The sequence below is a fragment of the Dicentrarchus labrax genome, unplaced genomic scaffold (genome assembly GCF_905237075.1).
Source record: "Dicentrarchus labrax unplaced genomic scaffold, dlabrax2021, whole genome shotgun sequence".
Classification (NCBI taxonomy): domain Eukaryota; kingdom Metazoa; phylum Chordata; class Actinopteri; family Moronidae; genus Dicentrarchus; species Dicentrarchus labrax.
In genome coordinates this window covers 30,294,895-30,319,006 of record NW_026136706.1, presented here as the reverse complement: position 1 = coordinate 30,319,006, position 24,112 = coordinate 30,294,895, and the positions used below count along the sequence as shown (strand labels likewise).

The following is a 24,112-nucleotide window of genomic DNA, read 5'->3' as shown; positions in this document are numbered from 1 at the left end:
GCCTATTGCAGACATATCAGTATCGTATCGGTATCTGCGTGTATGTTATTTATTTTCATTTTTTTAAGTATATTTTTGGGGGGCATTTATTGCCTTAATTATAGTGACAGCTGAAGACAGACGGGAAAGGGGGGCAGAGAGAGAGGGGATGACACGTAGCAAAGGGCCGCAGGTCGGATTCGAACCCTGGGCCACTGCAGCAAGGACTCAGCCTTTTTTTTAATGTAGTGCAGAAAAAAGTGCTTGTGGTAATATATTGGTGTGACTGCAAGATTTATCCAGCAGAGCGCACTGTGATTTACAATAGTATGGAAAGCAACACAGAGTAAGAGAGAAGAAGCAGCTCTCAGCAACGTTAACTAGCATTGGTTGACAATGTATATGTTAAATTATTTAACATGTTAAAGAATATATAACTTAAATATTCTTTAATAAAGTTATTTGTTTCAGAAAGCAGCTTTCTGAGTACCTTTGCAGAGTCATATTGGTGCGTATTCACTATATCGGTAGTCAGTTCTCCTCTAAAATTTGTATCATTATAGGTCTCAACAATCCCATCTGTCGCACTCTAGAACAAACACAAGAAACTTGATAAAAAAGAAATCTGTTTTTCTAACACTAATACTGTAGAATGTAAGACTAATAAAGCTAATATAGTATAATTCAATAGATTTTTTTCCTTTATGACACTAATATGATTCTATACCATGGTATAGCATGGTATCTGTGGACAGCTGCAACCCTACTTGATGACCCCAGTTTTGGGAAGTCAGGGTTTTAGTAAGTGCTACTTGGAAGGATGGACTGACTGACTCAACTTTTATTCCTGTCCCTGGCTCTTCTGAAAAGCTTCTAAAAAGCACTTAAAATGTCTGAAAATCCCATTAGGATGCCTTAATGTGTCATGTCACTTTAAGAGAGAGCAATTCACTCAGCATCTTGTGTGATTTACTGAATACAGCTGGACTATGTCTCTTTAACTGTTCAATTCTTGCTGTTGTTTTCAGACTCTGTCAGTGTTTTGTATTTTAATAACTTTCACCAGCTGGGATCTGTCCTAGGCTTTTATTGTCATCTTTGAATTTTTATTACAGCTTTCAGCATTTGTCTTAATCTTAGTGCCAAGAAGCTTTAGAGAGGTTTCAAGAAGCCAACGGACTGCTGGAGTTTCCAGTGTTGTCAGAGCGCTGTGACCCTTGGCTTCCTTACTCTTGTGATGCTGGCAATCCAGGAGTTAAAGGGCCTTCTGCTGTTTACTTCAAAAAGAGAGAGAGAGACAGAAATGATGTAAAATCAGAATGTAATATGAACGGCTGTGGCATAGCGCAGCCTATTGGCCACTAGATGGAGCTACGGGATCACACTCTACATTGAAACTGCAGAAGAATTAACCAGCGTCTCCTTCTCCTTGCATTTTTCCTTCTCCTCTTTTCTTTTCTCCTCTTCCTCCTTCTGTCCTCTCCCTCAGATGGATCAGTTGTCAGACGAAGAGGTGGAGGTCAGGGATGAGGAGGAGGAAGAAGAGGACAGTGATAAGGACGACCAGGACCTGGATAAGATGTTTGGAGCCTGGCTGGGAGAGCTGGACAAACTCACACAGGTAGCTGATTTGTAAGAAAGGTGCTGTAGACTTACTATAAATGTGTCACCGAATTTCACAGAACACCTGAAATGCTTTTTGAAAATATATTGTAAGTTGCCAACTGATTGACCTCTGCCAATGTGAAAGAGGTGTTGCACACATTCATTTTCTCCTTGCTTGTCTATGCAGAGTCTGGATGATGGTCGCCCAGAACAACCTCCTCAGCAGAAAGCTCCCCTCAGACAAGATGCCAACATGGCCAACTTCTCCTACAGATTCTCCATCTACAACATCAACGGTCAGACACATACACACATACCTTTACACATACTAGAGCACCAGCAACTCAGAAAAAAACAATGGGACAAAAATAAAATACAACTGACCAAAACTGTCTTTGTTAGTCTTTCCACAGTCTTTCCAACAATCGCCAGTGCTGGATTGGTCAAAATAAACCCTTCACAGAGAGTCGTAATATCACTCGCCACCAAATTCTATAGACGAAAACTGTGCATGTCATTGTAACGTTTTAACACAGCGGACAGAAACTAAATAAAACTCACCAAAACATTCTTTCCACTGTTCCAACAACCACCAACTCTGGTTGGGTCAAAATGAATTCTTAATTCACTGACATAGATTATAAAAACAGCAGTTTCAGTCCCTCTACTCAGCTGCACACAGAGCAGACCAGCTATGTAAACAAACCACAGAGAGGCTGCGATAGACACACAGGCAGAAGGACGCCATGACTCCACTTTACATAGAGAGTAGTTGTTTGCTGCTGTCTCATGTCTATAACCTATGAAACACACATTTGCTCTCCTCTCCTGCTCTGTTATGGTCTGCCTGTTTCACATCCTGATAATCTCTGTGTCTGCAGAGGCGCTGAATCAGGGGGAGAACGTGGATCTCGATGCTCTCATGGCTGATCTCTGCTCAATCGAACAGGAACTCAGCACCATCAACACCAAACCCAACAGCGCTGGCAGCATGGCTCGCCTGGGCTTGACCGACACCAAGGTACACACAGTATCTACGCAAAATGATCTCCCATAAAATCCCTAATCTGACAATGCATATATAAAAAAATAATCTTGGGTTTTCTTAGTGTGAGTTTTTAGCATATTTTCTTTTCAGAAAACTTTGTTTTAAAACATTTTCTTTGTGGTCAGCAAGTTCTCACCGAGTCTTTCTTCCTGTCTCCAGGTCCGTCAGAAGCCTCCAGCAGGCCGCAGCAGCAGGCAGCAGCCAGCAGGCAGCAGCAGTAGTGGTGGTGGTGGAGGTAGTAGTAACAGTGTTAGCGGTGGTGGGGGCAGCAGCGGGGCTAGCAGTAGCAGCAGCAGCACTAGAGCATCACCGGCAGGCACTATCAGAGCTCCCACCGGGCATCATGGAAGACCGGCACTGGCTTCTAACTTCAGCCTTGACGACATCACTGCCCAGCTGGAGAAGGTGTGTGTATCATTATATGTACTGTGTATCCTGGGGTTTTATATCCATCATTCATTTCAGTAAAAAGTCATATCCCTCAAAAACAAAAACAAAAACTATAGTTGTATAATGTAGAGACAATTGGCCTCAAGGGGGCGCTATTAGCCAGAGGTAAACATTTTAAAAGCCCATGGAAGTCTGAAGAAATGCATTTATAAAGGACTGGGACACAGTGGGCTCTCTTGATACTGCAGACCAATGGAAATAGGTCAGGCAGAACTGGAGGCTGAGCCTCGTGCTGGAGCTCAGCAAAGAAGGAAGCTTGTGTCAGTGTTTTTGTGGTTGAACAATAGGTTTCCTCCCAACTGTGGTCAGTATCTGTGTTTTTTCCTGTTGCGGAGGATTGTCTGAGGTGAAAAACAATGCTTTCATGAAGAGGTGGTGTATTTAACATTACAGTGTTTGCAACATTTGCATAGTTAAACACATTCTTACGCTTTCAGAAGAGCAGGTTGTGAAGACCACCCACCAGAAAATTAGGGACACTGTTTTGCTTGCTGTTTGCTCTATTTGAAAAGTGTCCTGAGATAACTTTTGTTATGATTTGGAGCTATACAAATAAAATTCAATTCAATTCAATTGCCGGACTGATACTGACCTTATTAAGCTGTTAGGGTAACCTCCAGGTGTGACTGATCCACAAATGAATAAATTAGTTAAAGTTAGAAGTTAAATTAATTTAGTGCTGCAGGAATGAGTCCTAAAACCTGGAACGGTGTAAGCATATTTGCACTTCCGGTTCCCTCGTCTTGAAGTCAGAGGTTTTGGTTAGATGCCTGAAATAAGGTCTGTGGCTAACACTCATGGAGAACATTAGTATCGTATTGGTACTCCCCATCAGCAGAGCCTGAAGTTAGGTATCAGAATAGGAAGTAAAACAGGTTGGATTGATTCATGGAAACATCTTTCACAGTTTTTTTTTATGTCCTTGCCTTTAGACCACTATGGGCTTGATCAGAATATGCTATGTAAGATGACACAACCACAATATTTTGATGAGATTTAAAAGACTGATTCATCCAGAGATTTGCCTGCATTATGTGTGAGGGACATATTTACTCTACAGATTGATGGTGTGAAATCTGCTTCACGCCGTCGCGCCAATGCACCCGGTGAAATCATCTGCGCCCACTCGTGTTTGTTTTGTATGTTTGAGCCCAGCTTTACCATCTGTCCTCTGTCTCTGCTTTACCCATCAGGCGTCTCTCAGTATGGATGAAGCTGCTCGTCAGACCTCCTCCCACTCTCTTAGCTCCGCTTCCTCCTATACATCAGCCACAATGCGACGGCCTGGGTCCTCTCAGCGCCAGCATCGACGCACTGGATCAGTTGGCACAGTCAGCGACCATGAGGTAAACTACGCTTCAAAGTGACCTCAGTCATTTTATGTTTCCAGTTTATGAATAAAAATAAAGTATAATAATAACAATAAATGTGAGGTTTATTTATTTAAGTTTGACCGAGCGAGCTTGAAAAATTGTACCGCATACTAAAACGCTGATGAACTTACAATCTGGCCCTGTTTTCTGAGCTCTGATTTCTCTTCTCTTTCCCTTCACTTCAGGTGCGTTCGATTGTTCACTCCTCACGCTCCTCCGTCACCTCAGCATCCGGGGTTTCCGTTAACTCTGCTTCTTCCATGGACTCGCTGGACAGTGTTCTTCGCTCCAATGAGTCAGACAGTCAGCAGTCTTCAGTTACGCCCTCAGCCGGAGCCAGTCAAGGTCATCACAACACAGAGGTAGATGCCCACTTTTTATCATTTTAATGATCTGTATGTTTGGCTGGTCTGCACCTTCCTTCTTTCAGACAATGTGGGGAAAAGGAATTAATGATAAATATGTTAGGATTCATCTTAAATATGTTTAAGATTAGGATCCAACTAATTGGTCATTCAAATATATAGAGGTCTGAGTGAGGCATTGTAAGTATAAACCAATTCCCAAGATTAGCACCATATTGGAAGTCAACTGAAGAAAATGTCAGATCAGACAAAAATCCTCTTAATATCTACTGGATGTATAAAGGTGTGTGCGTACTTGTATTAGTCACATTATGGGGACACAGTACATTGTAGGAATTCGCCTCATATTTGGGGACAAAAGGCATTAGATTTTAGGGTCGAGGTGTGTTTAGAGTTTAGGTAAGGGTTGGGGTTTGGCTTATAATGGTTGTAGTTAAGGTAAGTCTCTAGGGAATGAAGGTACACACAGTTAGCAGTTTATTAGGAACTCCTAGAACTGCTGCAGTCAGCAGTCTGGTTATAAATCCTGCTATATGAAGTTATAATGTTACATGTTTGATCATTTTGGAGACTACAGTTTGTGGCTGTTGAACTGTATTGCCCTATATTGAGAGGTGTGTTTTTTTGTTCACCTCATACATATCAGTGATGGTAGGCCAAATAACAGAAACACCTCTCTGATTTTAACCATAATAAAGGGAGGATTTGTTTGCATCAGACTCCACTGGCGTTAGCTGGGCTCATAAATTGACAACTGATTGTAGCATCTGTGGAGTTCTCTCTCCTGATTGGATAAAGTGGTAACGGGATACCAGGAAGTGTATTCTCTGTTTAATGCAGGAAGCAGGGACTGGGAGACCATGTGACTGACTGATATCTCCATATCAGTGAAGGCTGTCACAATGTTGAGCCATAAAAAGTAGTTTATAGCAGCTTTAACCAGAACAAACTGTTAGCAATAGCTAACTAGCCAGCAGGCTCATTTAGCAAGCACACTGATGGTGTGATGACCGTTGATGATTGTTACCTAAGCAGATGCTATGGTTAGCCAGCCAAGGTTGCCACTAAACACCAAAAAACAGACAGAAGAAGCCCATCACAACAGTGTAGCTCAGTGCTAGCTTCATGTTTTGGGCGTTCAGCAGCAGGACTGATGGTGCTTTGACTGACTGACTGGGATTATGCTACCATCGTTTCAAGCTGATTATGAAGAGATTATGCACTTCAGCTGATAATTGCAATTAAAATACAGGAAAAATGATTAGCACACACAGTCTGGGTGACTTGAAGGGTAAGGGTGTAAAGGGCCATGTGCCTTACATTACATTTACTTTACCGCCTGTTGTTTGTTGAATAGTTTTTAGATTGTTTCCCATCTTTCAGTTGTTTGCAGAAACAATTAACTATTCACTGTCCAAGTGACTGAAGTAGTAATGCAGTGCAGACATTTTCAAACCAATCAATATACAAATGTGTATATATAAAATATATATCATTTAATATAGTAAAGTGTCTTTAAGTCAAGTTTTCTCCACTTTACCAGTCAGTTGTGTTGGTTCTCAGAGCTGCAAATCATGAACAGGTCTTCTCCAACAGTCCAGCCTTCCTTGCTGTGGACTTTTTCATTGTGTGCGTGGGAAGTTTTAGGCTTTGCTGCTGCAGTAGTTTGTGTTGGTTGGCATTTTCTCCCACTGCTGGCTGTGCGGTGCTGACAGTTTCTGCTGCTTCAGGCTGTGTCCTCGCTTCTTTTAAGATCAAAAGCGCTCCGTTCTTCTGTCCCAGAATGCACTGAAAACAAAAGCCTGGTCATAATCTTCCCTGAATCACCTACGGAGTCAGATGAGAACAATTCACAGCTGAGAACAGAATAAAATGCTAAAAAGGGCTTGTAACAATTTAAGGGGTTTGTTTTCTACAATGCATTTTGCATTTCAAAAGGCTTTCTTTAAGCATTCATACATTTGTCCTTCATTTCTGACTCTGGTGGGTGCTGAGGGAGTTTAACCCAAAAAAAAACCAAAAAAGGAAACCCAATGAGCTGCACTGCAAACACAAACCCTGCTGAGTGAGTAGGAAACTGGGTTACTGCTCTAATACATCCACTGCATACACAGATACTACCGCCAATCTAAGAGAGAGAGCGAAGGCATGTATAAAATTAGAATAATGAGATGAGAGGCCAGAGTGAGTCAGCAAACGACTTTAGATAATATAGGAGCAAGGGAAGGCGATGATGCAAACTAAAGGGCAACATAGAGAGAAGCAAAGAGTGACACAGATGAAAAGAAAGAGGGACAAAGAGTACAAATGCAGAGAAAGAAAACGGAAAGAGAGGAATAAGAGGAGATGTGCCCAGAGCGCTGCTCCCATGAGTCCAGCTCATTAGAAACTGGGACTGCTGCAGAGTCTTTCTCTTCTTTACACGCTCACTCTGTGTGTCTATTAAGGGCAATAAAAATAACACAAATTTAGGACTCACTGAATCCCCATTGAACTGTTTGGAGGAATAAAGGTTAAATTGAGTATTGATTATCGATGTTAACTTTCTAATGAGAGCAGAACTAGCGTGAAGTGGGACCAGGGAGTTCATTGTTTTTTGGCTATAATGGTAAATGGACCTGTACTTGTATAGCGCCTTTCTAGTCTTCCGACCACTCAAAGTGCATTCACCCTTTCACACACATTCACTCAGTGATGGCAAAGTCCATTGAACAGAAACTAACATTCATACACATTTACACACCAATGCACGGCATCGGGAGCAATTTGGGGTTCAGTATCTTGCTCAAGGATACTTTGACATGTGGCACCAGGAGCCGGGGATCGAACCCACAACCTTCCGATTAAGGAACGACCCGCTCTCCCTCTGAGCCACAGCCACCCAGCCATAGACTGGTAGTCTAGTACACAGTGGTTGTATTCAAAACCACCTTCTACATACTGGTGACAAATGCAGTACATACATACTGCTTTTCATAATAGAATGAATGGCAGGCATTATGGTGCTGACAATAATCCTAACCCTAACCCACTGCGGTGTTTGCACATATCCAAAAACCTGCTGATATCCAAGTCTTTCATCATGTTTAATAGTAGGTTTGTTTCACCTTACAATGAAATGCATATTCCGAATGCATTATATACATGTCCAAAGAATGCTAAAACCTGAATATCGGCACATCCCACATTAATCGGAAATTGGAATGTCCAAACGTAAATGCTGTTTACATATCAAAGTGTGGAATATTGTCATATTCGGAATAATAGTGGAAACCTAGTCAATGTGATGCATGGACAGTATGGTGAATGATGAATAAAAAAAGAAGAGCAGTAAAAAGCTCAGCCATTTTGTATTTTACATTGCTGTAAAAAGACTTTAGTGCGTGACCAAGATGCAGAGAACTTAAAGTTAAGCGTGTAACCCCAACATCCCATGTTGAGTCTGCTGAGGTAGCTGTGTTTCAGATCATACCTCCGCATTTCCTGTAATCTCTACCATTGAAAAATACATTCACTCCACATACAGAGCCACTTAATTAGTCGCCATAGTGGTTTTATTAAGAAAACCAACATTATTGCAGAACCAACTGGCTTACATTGGATACAAAAAGCCCTTTCCCTGCTTTTTCTTCTTGAAGGTATGTGAAACAAAAAATCTATGTGGTATTATGTGGTGATAACATATCTATGATGGGCAAAATATGACTTACTTGAGCATGATACTTGAGTATCATATTGTGAGTTAACTCTGTAACCTCTGCCCCTACTACTGCATATACTCATTGATGATGGAGTCAACATGTTCACTAATCTATCTTTTTCAGAAGGATCGACATACAGGTTAATCAGATACAGTAGATACTGAATTAGACTGTTTTATTTAATATTACAGCCTGTCAGTCAGGCTTACACACAATGCGTGCAAACCATAAACTCTAAGTGCACATAGGAAGATACCGACACACACTCTAACAAAGTCCTCCTATGTAGCTGCATATAGCAGCTCTCCCAGCGGCTCAGTGTCCTACAGGGGATCAACACACACACACGTGCACACACACTTGGATGCAGTTGGTCAGATCTTGGCCAAAGGGAAAAGCTGACTGTAATCGTGTGTGTGTGTGTGTTTGTATGTGTGTTTGACCTAAATATTATTTTTAATCTGTGGTTATCAAGAGAGATCTAATGCTTTCTAAAAAATGGTTTCTAGTGATTGATGCACACACACACTCATGAGATTATGAAAGATGAGAACAAGATAGTATGTTGGTGTTTCACTGGATGGGTACCGGATTTCCGCAATATCCCTGGTTGGAACAACATGACAGACAATTAAATGAATTGAATATTTCTTCTTCTTTTGAGGAAGTGGATGTTTGTATTCCAAAACTGGCAAATGTATGGGAGTTATCAGGTCAGGAAAGCAAACTGGAATTGGACCAAGGTTTTACTGCAGGCACCACCCTGACAACTTCTTGTTTCTCACTGTTTGCTTCACACCAATAAAATAGGCTAGAACCCAGTGTGGCTCTGGACCGTAGCCCAGTGTGCTCAGCAGGAACCGGCTCAGGGTGAACTGGTGGTGACTCACAGCGCTGCTGCACGTGCATGTGTGTGAGGTTATGTAGAGCTCACTGAGACACACAGATTTGGCCCATTCACATTGTCAGTAAATACGAGTAATATAGTAAATAATTTAGCACATAAATAATTAATAAAACTCTGCTTGGCATCCTGCTGGTCTGCACTGGAATCCTGTGTCCTGTTTGGCTGTGTAGCATTCTCCTACCAGTAAACCCTGAAGCCGTAGTGGCTGTCTGCTTGTTTCTCTTTGAATTATTTAACCTTTATTTCCAAAGCAAATGTAACGGGGCTCTGGTCCACTTTAGCTTGTTGTTTCAAGTATAAGCAGACTTTACTTGTCTCCCCACTGGTTTTGCATTTTATTTTCTTAAATGGTTTAATCAACACAGAGGCAGAGTTTCTCAGAACCGTTTGTAGTGCCACTAACCTCACCTAAATATAATGACCTGGTCAAATTTAGTGCTTTAAAGATTTTAAAAGTTATATTTGATTACATGGCAGTTGAGGTAAAGTCCTTAAAAAATGAATTAAATGCTGACGTTTGATAGTACAAAATCTATCATCAAACGTAAAGGTCAGTTATGGTGTCAGTCCTTCAAGGGGACTTTTTAATATTCAACATTCAACCATCATACAGGCAGAGAAGAAAGAAAATTGTAAAAACTGTAATTTAAATTCATACAAGAACAGATATACTGTTAGTATACCAGAATGCAGTGCAGCAGCTCTAAGGGACCAGATTGCCTTCACACAAGTTGGGTTTTAAGCAAGTGGGAAGCCCAACAAACAAGTGGTAAAACAGTGCACAATGCAGTTTTACTACATGTCAGTTCCAAGGAAAACCCCAAACTTATCTGTTTTTCTAAAGTTTCTAAAGCAGTAAATGAAATACTTCTTGTAATTGGAGTTCTGTATTTTGGTGGTATGTTTGGGAAGGTATTTGTTTGATTGACAGGGAGTCTCAGAGTTTATCACTCTCTGGTTTGGTGCTTTCCCCCTGCCTGTCCCACCTGTGCTCCTCCCAATGTAATGTAAACCCCCCCAAAAAGTCTCAGAGACCTCTACCCCTTTTCCACCAAGGCAGTTTGATGGCTGTTTCGGAGCTAGTGCCTAATCTCGAACCAGTTCTTGGCGTTTCGACAGCCAAAGAAACGGCTCTTGGCCAGGAACATTGGTTCCATTACGGCACCAACACTTTGCTGGTCTAGAACGTTGAGCTAGCCGTCTGGCTAACTAGTTGTTGCTCAGCTGACATTACCCAAGCAAGCATAACTACTAATTTTTCATATCAATGTTACATCTGGAATTCCGTTGCGTTGGTGGAAAAGGGTGTATGGGGGACTATAAATCCATGTAGAAATGTGATCTTGATTCATGAAGGTGTCTACGAGGTTGCTGTCAGGCAGATCAGGTGACACCAAGCAAACCTTTTTGAACTAAATGCTGAGGTGTAATTCAGGGTACCCTTTCTCATCTAGGCACCACATTCTGTGGAAAAAAAAAAATCTGAGTAGACAGGGCAGGTTGAAGAAGAGTGAGTTCACAAAAATTAAAGGCCCTCATGAGTCTGGCTGATAATAAGCTCTAAGTTACTTTATATGACTGTTGGTTAATGGGTGTCTTAACATTTCCTTTCCATCCTAGCATACATTACTGTAATCTGTTTATTATGTGTTCAGTTCTCCTCCACAGGTTTGAGACTCTGACCACTTAATCAGTGACGTTGATGTTTTCCTGCTGCTGAGCTCTGCTTCACCACACAGCTTTCTGCTACACTGCCACCTCCAGCCAATCAAACACCAGATTAATTCACCCGGACTCTCTCTCTCTCTCTCTGTCTCTCTCTTTAAAAGCACTCCTATCTGGACAGGGAAACCTCTCTGATTCTGAGAAACATAGCGGGAAAACCTTCCCACCTGCTGACCAAGGTGATGCCCCATTCACTACTGCATGCCCCTCCTCTCTCCTCTTGCATGGCAACACCCTGCCCCCTTCCTATATCTGTGCATGACTAAAATGCATGTGGTTTCACTTGGGATATTGAATTACTAGCACAGTGGATGCTAAATCCTTTTCTTTCCACTTCTCCTCTTCCGTCATCTCCTTCCCAGTAGTGTTGAAGAGGGAGCAGTTTGTGTGTTTGTGTGTGTGTGTGTGTTAGTGTAATGCACAGCGCCATGATGTGTCCTGTATAATCCCAGAGCTTTACAGAGGCTGCATTACGACATAATGTCCCCATCCGGTGGCATAAAACTCTCACCTTAATGGTCATCTGGTGCCTGATTTAAAAAAAACAATCTGTGTTCATTTGCATTTTCAGAAATGCACTGTTAAGGTTTTTAGTTATAAAAATAAAATAGAACAGCAACTTGATTTCCATTCATGAGCCAAGGTGATCGTGATAATAAAAACTACAAATAAAACTCAAAAAAGCCTTGGTAGAGCACAAAATGATTCATTACATGTAGTATATACAAACTTTGCACTTTTTACTTGTTTCGTTCATAGTGGGGCACAGAAGTAAACAGATTTAAAATATTTATAATATTTATGAAGATGAGTCATAACTAACTACTTTTACCTTACCAGCCTTGTTTAAGCAGTGATTCCCAACCAGGGGTACATGTGCCCCAGGGGGTACTTCTGCAGTTCTAGGGGGTACATGAAAAGACTGCGGGTTAACTCAACTAATTAGAAAAAATGTAAATGAAAATATCAACATATTGAGCTGAAACCAGGTCCCCAGCTGTACATTTGAGAGTGCATCAAAACTACTGATTATTACAGGAGTCTAAATGGGTAAAAGTACGCCCTAAAAGTAAGATAAATTGTTTAACAACAAGAAGATAAAAAGCTTTCCCCCATTTTTTAAAAAAAAAAAAAACCTAACAAATCTTTTTTTTTTTTTTTTTAAAAGTCCCCTTTTAAATTTTTGAAAACATTTTTATTTTTTTTTTTGTTTTTGAGGGGGGTTTTTTTTTTTTTTTTGGAGGGGGGGGGGGGGGCCCCTTAAAAAAGGTTGCAAACCACAGAAATGCCCCGTTTTTTGTCATTGGAGTACTGAAACATACATTTATCTTTAAAGGTTTAAAATGTAATGTAAAAAAAAACATTTGGACAAAATCTGAACACTAACCCGGTCATCAGATCAGCCCTGTAGAATAGCTGCGGAAACCACCATCTATTTAATACCATGACGCTGTGTTTGAGAGTTAATTCTGTAAAGCTTTGTGAATACTGCCATTACTCTGATCACCTGTGCATTTGTGGGGAGAAAAGATTGTGCGTGTGCCACTACATCATACCTTTTCTGCATCTTACACAGCACCTCTTTGGTTGGTTGTTTGCTGGTGAAGTTTGTTACAGTGACCACAGAGTGCAGAGGTCATTCTGCTTTTTTTTTTTTTTTTTCTATGAAGCATGAAGATTTACTTTGTTTAAGAATAAGAAAAGGCATGAATAAAAGCAAACTGTATCTGACTCTGTGTGCACGGTGTGTGATATATGAGAGTGTCATTGCTCATATCTGCCAGTGGCTGACAGGAATGAAGAGTCTTACACTGCTGCGATCACACAGGAGTTTAAACGCAGACATCTTTACCAACAGGTCTGCCAGCATGCCTGCAGTCACTGAGCTCCACCATTTTACATTTAGTTGGCATAGCATAGTCTTGCCCCTAATTGACCATTCCTGAGTCCCGGCCCTTTTTGTTCTGTGCTCCAACTGCAGTTGAACAAGCCTCGGTCAGAACCTCGATCAGTGTTCTCCCTTCCTGTACTTAGATATGTGCTAGGCCTGTGTGTCATCTGCTCACACTCACCTTAAGTTAGCTCGCTAATGGTAGCAAAACACTAGCTTACCAGCTAACTAAAAGTTGATATAAATTACCTAGTTAGTTATCCAACATTTTACATTTTCTTACATTAGCATTTAGATGTAACTAGCTAGCTAACAATTGGTGTAGATAATTAGTGATTAGTGTAGTGCTAGCTAGCTATCTAGTTTGCTTGTTAGCGTTTTTTTTTTCCAACATTAGTTAGCTAACTTAAAATGTAAGTATAGGCTATATTTTGTTTTTAACTTTGTTCAAAATGTGGTTGAGTTTTCAACATAGACTAGCCTAGCACATAGCGTACAGGAAGGGAGACAGTGGGCCGAGGTTCAGACCGAGGCCTGCTCCAAAAAGGGGCGGGGCTTAGTAAGGTTCAGTTGTATGGTGGAGATACAGTGTCAGTGACGGAAGGCACCTGACCTCTTTTCAGCCTGTTTTCACAAACGTGTCAACATTGCAAACCACTAAAGAGTGTCACCCTAGACTGCTAACACACATCCTGTGTGATTGTGCTGTAAGACTCATTCAACAACACTGTGTGCTTGTGATGAAATGTGTTGGATGATGATAATTGTAATGATGATGTTGGAATTAGTTACTCATGTTTTATGAGACAGGTAAGTGACAGTCAGCGCTTCTGTGTCTGCTTTTATCCGCTGAAATCAGTCCAGTGGTGATCGTATGGTCAACAAAATCAAATCAAACCAAAGATCAATACTGGGGAATGTTTGCTGCATATGTTTTCTAACACAATACTTACTCATTTAACGGCAAGCTTTTGTGTTTGGAAGTTGCCATATTCAGTGTTGAGAAGATATTGTCTTTCTCCGTCTGCAGTGTGCCTATGTGTATGTGAAGTACTCTGGTTCATTCTGGCTTGTTCTTGTTAATGTCTGCTATGTCTGCTATGTCTGCTCCTGTGCTGGGAAACAATGACTCCTTGTCCATGATGGTTTTTATTGCACTCTTTTCTTGCTGGGCCTAAATAGATGAATACCTGTGTTTTATTATCAGGAACAGTGTGTGTAGTTTGATAACCTGAGAGGAAGTTGCTAAACACCCTTGTTTTGTTCTGTTGACAGTTTGGAGCTCAGCCAGTCGCAGTAATGGAGCTTAGTAGATGAGCCTGGCGCTAGCTAAAACCGATCAATGCAGATAATGGGACTAGCTACTGCTCTAATTGTTGTTGTTGGTGGTGTTGTTCAACCCAGATCGGGATGCTGCTGGTGGAGATCAGCCTTTCCTGGGCTCTGGTGGGAGGAAATTACTTTAAAATATATCACATTTGAACATCTGAGAAAAACATGAAGTCACAATTTTGATGAGGTTTAGTCAAAATTTCAATTTAGCATCTTTGACGCAATACTACATAATGTACATGAATGCCCTTGGATAGATGGCTGTTGATAATATGTGACAGTGATGTTAGTCTTTGCTGTTCTTAAGCTAAAGCTGTAGGCTTCTTAATGGCTGAGGGCAAAGTTTTATTTATGTGTGGGTGTGTGTGTGTGTGTGTGTGTGTGTGTGTGTGTGTGTGTGTGTGTGTGTGTGTGTGTGTGTGTGGGTGTGTGTGTGTGTGTGTGTGTGTGTGGGGCGGGGGCATTTGATAGAAAGTAAGGAGGCTTTATTCTGATTGGATCGGCAATGTCATGAGTTGATTGGATGATAAAGCAGATGAGGCAGTTTGATTGGATGTTAGAAGAATGTGCCAGATCTGCAGGGGATAATCTTCTTTGGTGCAGAGAGGGGGTGATTCCCTGTAGCATCATATATATACACACACACACACACACACACACACACACACACACACACACACACAAACGTGCAGACACAACACACACTCACAGCAGCTGGCAGGCAATGGGCTGTCGCATTTGGAGTTCTTGGCTGTCTTTGCAATGGCAGCACACAGACATATAAATCTGCTCCAAGTCTTCCTCATTTTATCAACCCGTCTCAGTTTGGAGAAAAAAATAATCTCTTCCTAAATCTCAGGGGTTCAAATAGAGTTTTGGATCAAGCAGACCCCAGCAGGCTACCGCAGTTTGACGTACTCTAGTGGACATCCCTGAATTATCAATTTGTGCTCTGGAATACAACTGATGTACCATCGTAACAGCACAATACAGGCTCCAGACATCAGTCTAGGCCCAGTGAGTCCAACTGAAGTGAATATAGTCAGATTAATGCTTTAATTTCAAGATCTGTTTATCTCAGAGCAGCTGCCACTGGCTTCAAATCCAGCTTCCACTGCTGCGGAGCAAGCCAAGATAACCCTTCTCATCGTCATTGCTCCGTTCCTGCACACTCCACTGATTCATGGCATGAAATGCTCTGAGCTGCCTCTGAAAAACCTGATTTTGTTTTAATTTGTGGTCCCAGATTAGAGTGGGCAGGGCCACTGTGGACCCTGAGTCTGCAGGCAGATTATGAGCTGTGGGGCCAGTCTAATTCCTGGAGCAGTGATTAGGCTGAGGGTGTAATTTTTACACTGGTGCCCTTGGCCTTCCATGGCACATCTCTGTGTGTATATGTGTGTGTGTGTGTGTGTGTGTGTGTGTGTGTGTGTGTGTGTGTGTGTGTGTGTGTTGTATATGCAGTAGTGTGTGTGTAGCTCTGCATGTAGCATACTCTTTCTGTGTCAGTGTTACACTGCCTCAGCAATAAATGCACTCCACCCACACACTCCCTCATTCACACATAGACACACTGCTGGCCCACTTCTGCTGCCTGCCTCTATATAAGTCTCATCTCTCTCTCTCTCTCTCTCTCTCTCTCTCTGTTTTGAGCCTATGGCGGCTCAGGAGGGACACATCTTCTTATAACTTCAAAGGCAGCAGGATCTTTCCTGGGCAGAAGCTAATTTTAGTGGCTCTGTAATGTAGGTCAGCTGAATATCTATGGGCCTGAGAGAAAACATTTACGCTGCAAGCTGGGAACGGCGGTGACTGCTGCGGTGGGAGGAGAAAGAAAAATCCACTGTCATCTGTGGTGGGCGGTACAACAAAAGAACTACTGGAAAAATCCTTTTTATCTAATAGAAACTGAGCCTTTTATGTCCAAATGAAAACGCAGTACGATACCATTAGAGAGCATTACAGACCAAAAGAGGGCAGTGAAGGCAGATTTGGGCTTAATGGATAAATTAATGGATTATCATATATAAATGGGTTTTAATTGGAATCCGACCTGCGGCCCTTTGCTGCGTGTCATCCCCTCTCTTTCCTGTCTATCTACAGCTGTCACTATCCAATAAAGCCAATAAAAGGCCAAGAAAATAATAAATGATAAAAAAAACAATTATTCCTTATAATATCACTAAGAAAGACTTCAATTACATCACTATTAATGGGTAAATGAAAGGTATTTTAAGGGGAAAAATCACAGGGATTCAGTTTCATAGTGATATAGGGTCTGAATAAATTAAGAATGTGCAGCCTTATAAAAGCATTATAATGTCTTATGAATGAGCTTATAATGCATTGTAAACATGACCTTCATAGAAAGTAGTAGTAGTAGTAGTAGTAGTCAGTAGTCAGTAGTAGTCAGTAGGCACTTTACATTCTATTGCTTCAGAATCACAGCTGAGTTGAAGATGAGGAAATCAAACTGCAACCCCCGAGCAGTGCCTTGCACAGACATGCTTTGTAAGCGTGATGAAGACTGAATGTGGGGATGAGGGGGACAATAATGATTGTGATGATGAAGATGATGATAACTGACAGTCCTTAGCCAGCTGCTTCAGGCACATAATATTCTGTTGATTACAGAAGCTGAAGCCCATTTTAATGCTAACTGACACAATATAGAATATAGTGTCAGTTAGCATTAAAATGCTAATTGAGGCAACAGAGAATAATGTTATAAGACTGGTGTTTTAACATTCCCTGGGTACCTGTTGGTTGGAACATGCCAGTAACATTTAACTAAATAACAGTCATTAAATGACTTTTATATGACCACAGTTATTTCTTTAGTTCAGATGTTAAAAGGCACCAACAGATGATGTATTATATAATGTATTGTGTCAAATTTAATCTTCTCATCTTCTTTTTGTCAGATTCAAATCTCCACATATTATTTTTAGCTGGAATAAAGCCCAAATAGGTGTTATGTAAGTCTAATGTCTGTGCATCACTTGTACTTTAACAGCTAATGCTAATTGACAGTGCTACATTTGTGCAATATCAGAGCATTTTGAAAGTTCATGACTAAATATTATCAGACTTGCTCTGTAACCTGGCTTTACCCTTGCTTTATTTTTACTGTCTTTTCAATTTCCCCCATTATAAATGCTAACAGCTACCAACAAATTAATAACATACATGTATTTTGTCATATTACATGGTCGCTGACATAGCTGTGTATGATAAACAATTTATTTAAAAGGTCATATATATAATAATATATTTGGCGGCCTACCAGACTTCATTGACAAAACCAGTGATTTTGCTTTGTGGTAATCTATAAACACACATCAAACTGGACAGAAAGAAAATAAAAGTTACCAAAACCATCTTTGTTACCAACAATTGCCATGGCTAGTTTGGACTAAATAAATCCTTAATTCAACAAGTTAGATGCGAAAATATCCCCAAAAGGGCCTATTTTGGCGGCAATATAAATTAATAGTGGGGACAAATGTGCTGGTTAAAGTATGTCAACTAAAAGTGCACGAAAGGTTGTTGCCACTGACAGGCTCAGATTGTTGTTCTGGGTGTCTGACAGCATTATGGAAAGGATCCCTGCAGAGATAGACCTTTTGTTTAACCAGAAACAGCCGTAATATCTCTGTCACTCACCACCACACTCCAGAGACAAAAAGTGTCATTTTACTGTGCAAATCACAGTAACTTTGTAACTTTATTCAAAGCGGAAAGAAACTAAATAAAACTCACCAAAACAGTCTTTGTTAGTCTTTCCACTGTTCCAACAATCACCAACTCTGCTTTGGTCAATCCTGATGAGAAAACCAGCAGTTACTCAGCTGCAGCTTTTCTTTAAGCAGAAACAGCCATAATATAGCTATCACTCACCACCAGGCTCCATAGATTTACATGGCAGCATTATAACCAAATTGGCTATTTTAAATCTGTACATTGATATATTGGTATGCTATATTGTTCATTCTTTTTTAACACACATCCCACTTAACTCCTCTGAATTAGTTATGATCAACTTGTGAAGTAACACACAGTCCATGTTTCAACATTTATAAATTGATTTTGTGCCTGTTGGGTGATGTAAATATGTGCTTTTTATATATGATCTGCAGGCAAATTAAAGTACCATCACGGATTTTATCCACATTTAGGTTTGCAGTCTAGTACATTTGATGCCTCACTGCTTTTAATGCAATTCCTCCATTAGAAAAAAAACTGATTTGTACCTGTGGTTTGAAAATCTATACATCACAGTCATTTTAGCACAAGTTAATCCCCTGTCATCCTTAGCTACAGACGCTAACCCCAACCAACAGAACATAGGCTAGTCATTATGAAGCTGTTTATGAGCTTATAGGCTGCTGCTGCTGCTTTGAGAATTTGTGTGTGTGTGTGTGTGTGTTTGTTTGTGCGTGTGCACACTTCAGGGGGTTTTGGGGGATGCCGATAAGAAGATTGGCTGCTAATCTCCTCTTCCTCATCCCCATCATTTTCATTTCATTCTACCCTTTCGCTCGTTCACAATATGGCTCCTTGGGGGGGTGTGTATGTGTATGTGTGTGAGCTGACCTGCTAAAGTGGAGCACCTTCGCGAGGGCACACACATTCAGAGACTCATGTGAAGTGACTAGAAAGAACCCCTGAAACTGACCGCGTACCAAGAGAGCGAGACAAGGACAAAACCAAAACTGACAAGAGGAGTGCGAAGACGAAGAAGAGTGCGTTTGCATGGCGCGGTGGGGGGGGGGGCAGGAGCTTGAGATAAAGAGATCAGTGCCTGCTTGTAAGTTGGCACAGCAACAACGCCCCTCCCCCACCACCCTGGCCGTCTCTACCTCCCTCTCTCTCTCTCTATGTCTCATTCCCTCCATCGCGCTCGGCCAGGGAGGATGTGACAGGACAAGGTAGCATCTTTCACTTTGATCTAACAGCTAGTGGGGAGTCTCTGAACCAAACAGTCATCACTGACCAGGCGATCAGTTAGTCGGCTGCTGTCAGTAGAACTCTTATTCAGTTAGTCACCAGTCTGTAAATCAGTGATAACTAGACTAGTTGACCTGCAGCTCAGTCGGAGTGTAAACTGTCAGATAGTCAGTTGCTCAGGATTTTTACATCATTTTTGCTCTATTTGTCTGCTTCTATTTCTACTCTTATTCTTGCTTCCAGATCTTATATTTGTGCCTGCAATGTGCTCCGCTGGAATTAAGGCTGTCTGACTGCTTCTGCTCCTCTGTCTGTCCACCATCCATCCAAGCCAGACTGAAGCCACAAGCGCAGAGACTTTTTTCCTCACGTCCCCATCCACTTGGAGTGTCTGTTTGTGTGTGTGTGTGTGTGGAAATTCGCATAATCCTCCTTCAGAGAGAGACAATAACTATCTACCAACATGTAGCATCCGAGCGTTAATCCAATCTCATTGCCCTGCAGTTGCAATAATACGGAGATGATGATTACGAAGAGGAGGAGGAGGAGGAGAAGCAGGTTTTGCGCTGCCGACCAGACGCGTCTGATGACCCCTCACAGTTTGGGTTCCTCGGGCAGTGCGCCGATGTCTTGTTTGGGCTAACTTTGGGCTGCTGTTTTTGTGGGAATAATCTCTGCACATCTTCATAGCTGCTTATTTTAGCTCTTCCTTCGCTCTGTCAGGAAACTATCAGCGTGATGACAATGCATCTGGAAGGAGCCTAGAGAAACAGACGAATGGCACACACTCTGGGAATACACTGATAGTTTGTCCAAACTCTGCCAATAAAAACACTGGGATATTCTGGACTTCTAAATACCAGATTTTTGCCGTTTTGGTTGATGGAAAGCAGACACAGAGGTGTTGGTTGTTTGAGAGAAATCCGCTCACAATAAACATGAATTCCTGTTGGAGGAACCAGGTAGGTGATAGGACCAGGTTTTAATGAGCATGTGTGTCCTGAATATGGACTTAGAGACAGGTGTTGCAGGAATGTGCCTGTCAATGCTACTGGTTTGTACTGACTGACTGGTGTGTCATTTCTGTCGCCGTCGTCAATGTGTGTGTGTGTGCGTGTGCACAGGAGGAGCAGGCTGCCAAGATGAAGGCGGACAATATCCGAGTCGCCCTTGAGAAGATCAAGGAAGCCCAGGTTAAAAAGGTGAGTCAAGTTCACACCGACACCAGAAAGAGGCTGCAGAAATATGTGGTGTGTGTGTGTGTGTGTGTGTGTGTGTGTGTGTGTGTGTGTGTGTGTGTGTGACCGACTGACTGACTGTGCGTGTGCCTGTTTGTGTGCTTGTCCGCATCTGGCACGTGTCCAGCAGACTCAGTTTTCTGGGTCAGGTCAGTGTTACTCTACATTGGAAGCTCTGGTCAATAACAGCTGGGGTCATCACACACATACACACACACAGAGCACTCAACATAATGACCATCGCAAGTTAAGTCCCAATCCCATACAGAGAGAGAGACTGAGAGAGACTGAGAGAGAGAGACTGGATTAACAACCTGGATTTATTACACACAGAGACGGGACTCCAGCTACCTGTCTGTCTGTTTGTGTCGGTCAGTCTAATCATCTGTATGTTGATCCTGCACAAAGCTAAAAAAAGTGACAGTAGAGCTTCTCTCTCTCACACACACACTCTCACACCCACACAGCAATATAAGCGATAGTGGATGATAATAAAAAAAAAGATAAGCAAATGAAAAGGCAAGTTTTACTTCCATGGAACCTCAGTAATACTATGAACATGACACATACTTTCATTTGTTTGGCTGGTGTTAAAATATTAGCCATAGGTCAGAAAACTGTTTCCGGTTTTATTCACACTGGAACAATTTTATTTTTAATGAATTAGACACTTTCCAAAAAATTCAGATAAACATTGCAACATGCATCACAACTTTTTAGTGAAGCTGCCATGAAATCAGTCATTTTAGGCCGCAACAATCCCCCAAAAAGCCTGCCAAATCCTGGAGGGACTGCCAATCATATATATATATATATATATATATATATATATATACATATACAGTATATATACTCAAAACAGAACTATTATCGCATACCCTTTAAGAAATTATTATATTTAACATGAAGTTTGATTATATGATATGAGAGAGGGACTATATGAGAAATTAGAGAATACTGAATGAAATCTGGAGAATTCATAATCGGTCAGTCTCTCCAGGATTTGGCAGGCTTTTTTGGAGATTGTTGTGGCCTAAAATGGCAAACTTTACGACAGCTTTTCTAAAAAGTTGCTACGCATGTTGGGATGTTTTGTGAGTTTGGTGATGTATGGTTCAAGTCAAGTTTGCAAAAAAAGTTGCTCTGATTGGACAAAATTGCAAGGTCATGCAGAATTCCTGAGGATTGGTTGAATTTATGTTAACTGTTGCAATCACAACATCAGTCCTCCTCATATATATTTATATATACATTACATATATTCATAATTAGGCCTTTTTAAACTGTACGGAGCAGCATGATACTACATGCTACTATATTAAAACTTGGTCATATACCGTATTATATAACTGTGGCAGGAGAAACCTCTTGTGTGTGTAACACGTCATTATTATTACCTTACCATAGTAAAAAAAAACCTAGTTCACCACAACTGCTGCCATAGCAACTCAAGAAAAGTGTTCATCCTCTGAAGAGCAATCTGCAGTTTGTTCCTTTCTGAATAAGTAAAAGTAATGCTGTTTAAATATTTCATGCTCTAAGCTCTGTAAGCTGAGTATGGTAGCACAGCGCTGCCTTTTAGCCACAAAGATAGCTCCATTTCATTTGAAAGAAAAGCAAATGCAATTGCCTTGTCAACAAAGGTGGCCTTATCTGACAATAACAATGTAAATGATCATCTTCTGTCTTTCTTTCTCTTCATAGTTGGTGATTCGCGTTCACTTGTCAGACGAGAGCTCAAAGACCATGATGGTGGACGAGAGACAGACAGTCAGACAGGTACGACACTTGCAGTAGGGCTGCAGGAAGAGTGAAGCATCTGGAGCAGTCTGAAGAGCTGTAGCTGTTACTGTAGAAGCAGTAGCAGCTGTGTCTGTAGTACTCATTCAAATAATATTCTTAATAATATTAGTAATATTTGTGAGATTAGTGGTATTCACCATTTGTGTTAACATGTGTCATAGTTGTAGCTGTAGTATCAGTACAACTACCAGCAGCAAAAGTAGAAATAGTAGAAACTGTTAGTAGTAGCAGCAGTTACACTTTTATTGTTAATAGGTAACAGGTGTAGGTGTAGCATTACTGTTAGTAGCAGTAGTAGTGGTGTTGGTGGGGGTGTCATTAACTGTGGTAGTAGTAGTTGAATCAGTAGTAGTTGTGTTGTTAGCAGTACTTCTGAACTTTTGATACTTTCATAAGCAGTAGTACAATAGTGTAGTATTACTGCTGCTAGCTCACAGTGTCTCCTGTATGTCAGGTTTTGGACAGTTTGCTGGAGAAATCTCACTGTGGTTACAGTCCAGACTGGTCACTGGTGGAAACCATCAACGAACTGCAGATGGGTGAGCACCCACACGCACGCACATACGCACGCACGCACGCACGCACACACACACACACACACACACACACACACACACACACACACACACACTGAAATAGACAGAAAATACAGTTATGGCTGGCTGCTAGATCTCAGTAAGCAGTTGCACCAGATCATCTTAAATTCAACCACAAAGTTATTATCAAGTCCAGATTTACGCATTATACGCTACACTATGATATAATATAATGTAATATAATATTCACCCCACTAACTAGTAATGCATAGCACTCCATATCAGTGACCCAGAATGAGTAGCTGTTAATGTAAAACAGACTGCACATTTCAGCTGATTGATTGAATGAATGAATAATTAATGTTAGATGTTGTAATGCTGGCTTTAGAAAGGGATGGAATGTAAGTGTGTGAGATACCTTGGGCTCCAGTTTTGAAGAGCTGTTCTGCCCAAAATGCTGCAGTGACATTTCTTTATGTTGTGACATTGCTAGTGTCATCTCTACTGGCTTTACTAGCTCAGACAGCCTGGGTTGGTTAACAAGTAGACTGACGCTAATTCATTTCCAGGTGTGCTGAGGGAAGGCTATCATCGAGCACATTTGTACCTGTAGTCACTAACATTGTGCTCAGCAGTGACTATCACACAGCACAGATATTCAGCCACAAAGCTGCTAGCATACACACACACACACACACACACACACACACACACACACACACACACACACACACCCCCTTGGGCAGCGAGATGTGTGTTTGCAAGCACACACTGTACTACGAGCTTCGACTCTACTTAACACTCTTTGACAAACACAAACACACACACACACACACACACACACACACACACACACACACACACACACAGTCTTTATGTAGGTCCGGTGCAATGATGCGTGTGATCTAACCTACTTCTTCAGGGCTTCTGCTGAACAGCCAGTCAGCATCGTTATGAAAGAGAGAGAGGAGGTAAAGCGTAGCTCATTCGGCCACGCTCAGTAAACCTAAACCTTTCCTCGTTTACACAAATCTGCTCCACGTGTGTTTCTAAAACCTGGGCTGAAGGCCAGGATTTGGCCTTAGGAAGATTTAAATTGGCCCCTGTGTTAATTAGGGAATGAGTTGTTTCTGTAGCTGCGGAGAGAGGGCAAACCCTTTGACAGCACACACACACACACACACACACACACACACACACACACACACA

The 24,112-nt window shown here is 41.4% G+C and overlaps 1 protein-coding gene across 4 annotated transcripts in view; it reads left to right on the top strand.

Annotated features, from left to right (window-relative positions):
• raph1a (Ras association (RalGDS/AF-6) and pleckstrin homology domains 1a) overlaps nucleotides 1-24,112 on the top strand; it is a 72,153-nt gene that overhangs the window by 35,672 nt on the left and 12,369 nt on the right. For 3 of the 4 annotated variants that reach the window (XM_051404471.1, XM_051404473.1, XM_051404472.1), the window contains exons 3-12: nucleotides 1,469-1,600; nucleotides 1,772-1,880; nucleotides 2,466-2,605; nucleotides 2,792-3,037; nucleotides 4,276-4,428; nucleotides 4,641-4,817; nucleotides 11,258-11,332; nucleotides 20,451-20,528; nucleotides 22,269-22,343; nucleotides 22,822-22,906. In XM_051404471.1, coding sequence (XP_051260431.1) covers nucleotides 1,469-1,600; nucleotides 1,772-1,880; nucleotides 2,466-2,605; nucleotides 2,792-3,037; nucleotides 4,276-4,428; nucleotides 4,641-4,817; nucleotides 11,258-11,332; nucleotides 20,451-20,528; nucleotides 22,269-22,343; nucleotides 22,822-22,906 — 1,270 coding nt within the window. The remainder of the gene's footprint in view (nucleotides 1-1,468; nucleotides 1,601-1,771; nucleotides 1,881-2,465; nucleotides 2,606-2,791; nucleotides 3,038-4,275; nucleotides 4,429-4,640; nucleotides 4,818-11,257; nucleotides 11,333-20,450; nucleotides 20,529-22,268; nucleotides 22,344-22,821; nucleotides 22,907-24,112) is intronic. The other variant, XM_051404474.1, reaches the window with a different exon arrangement.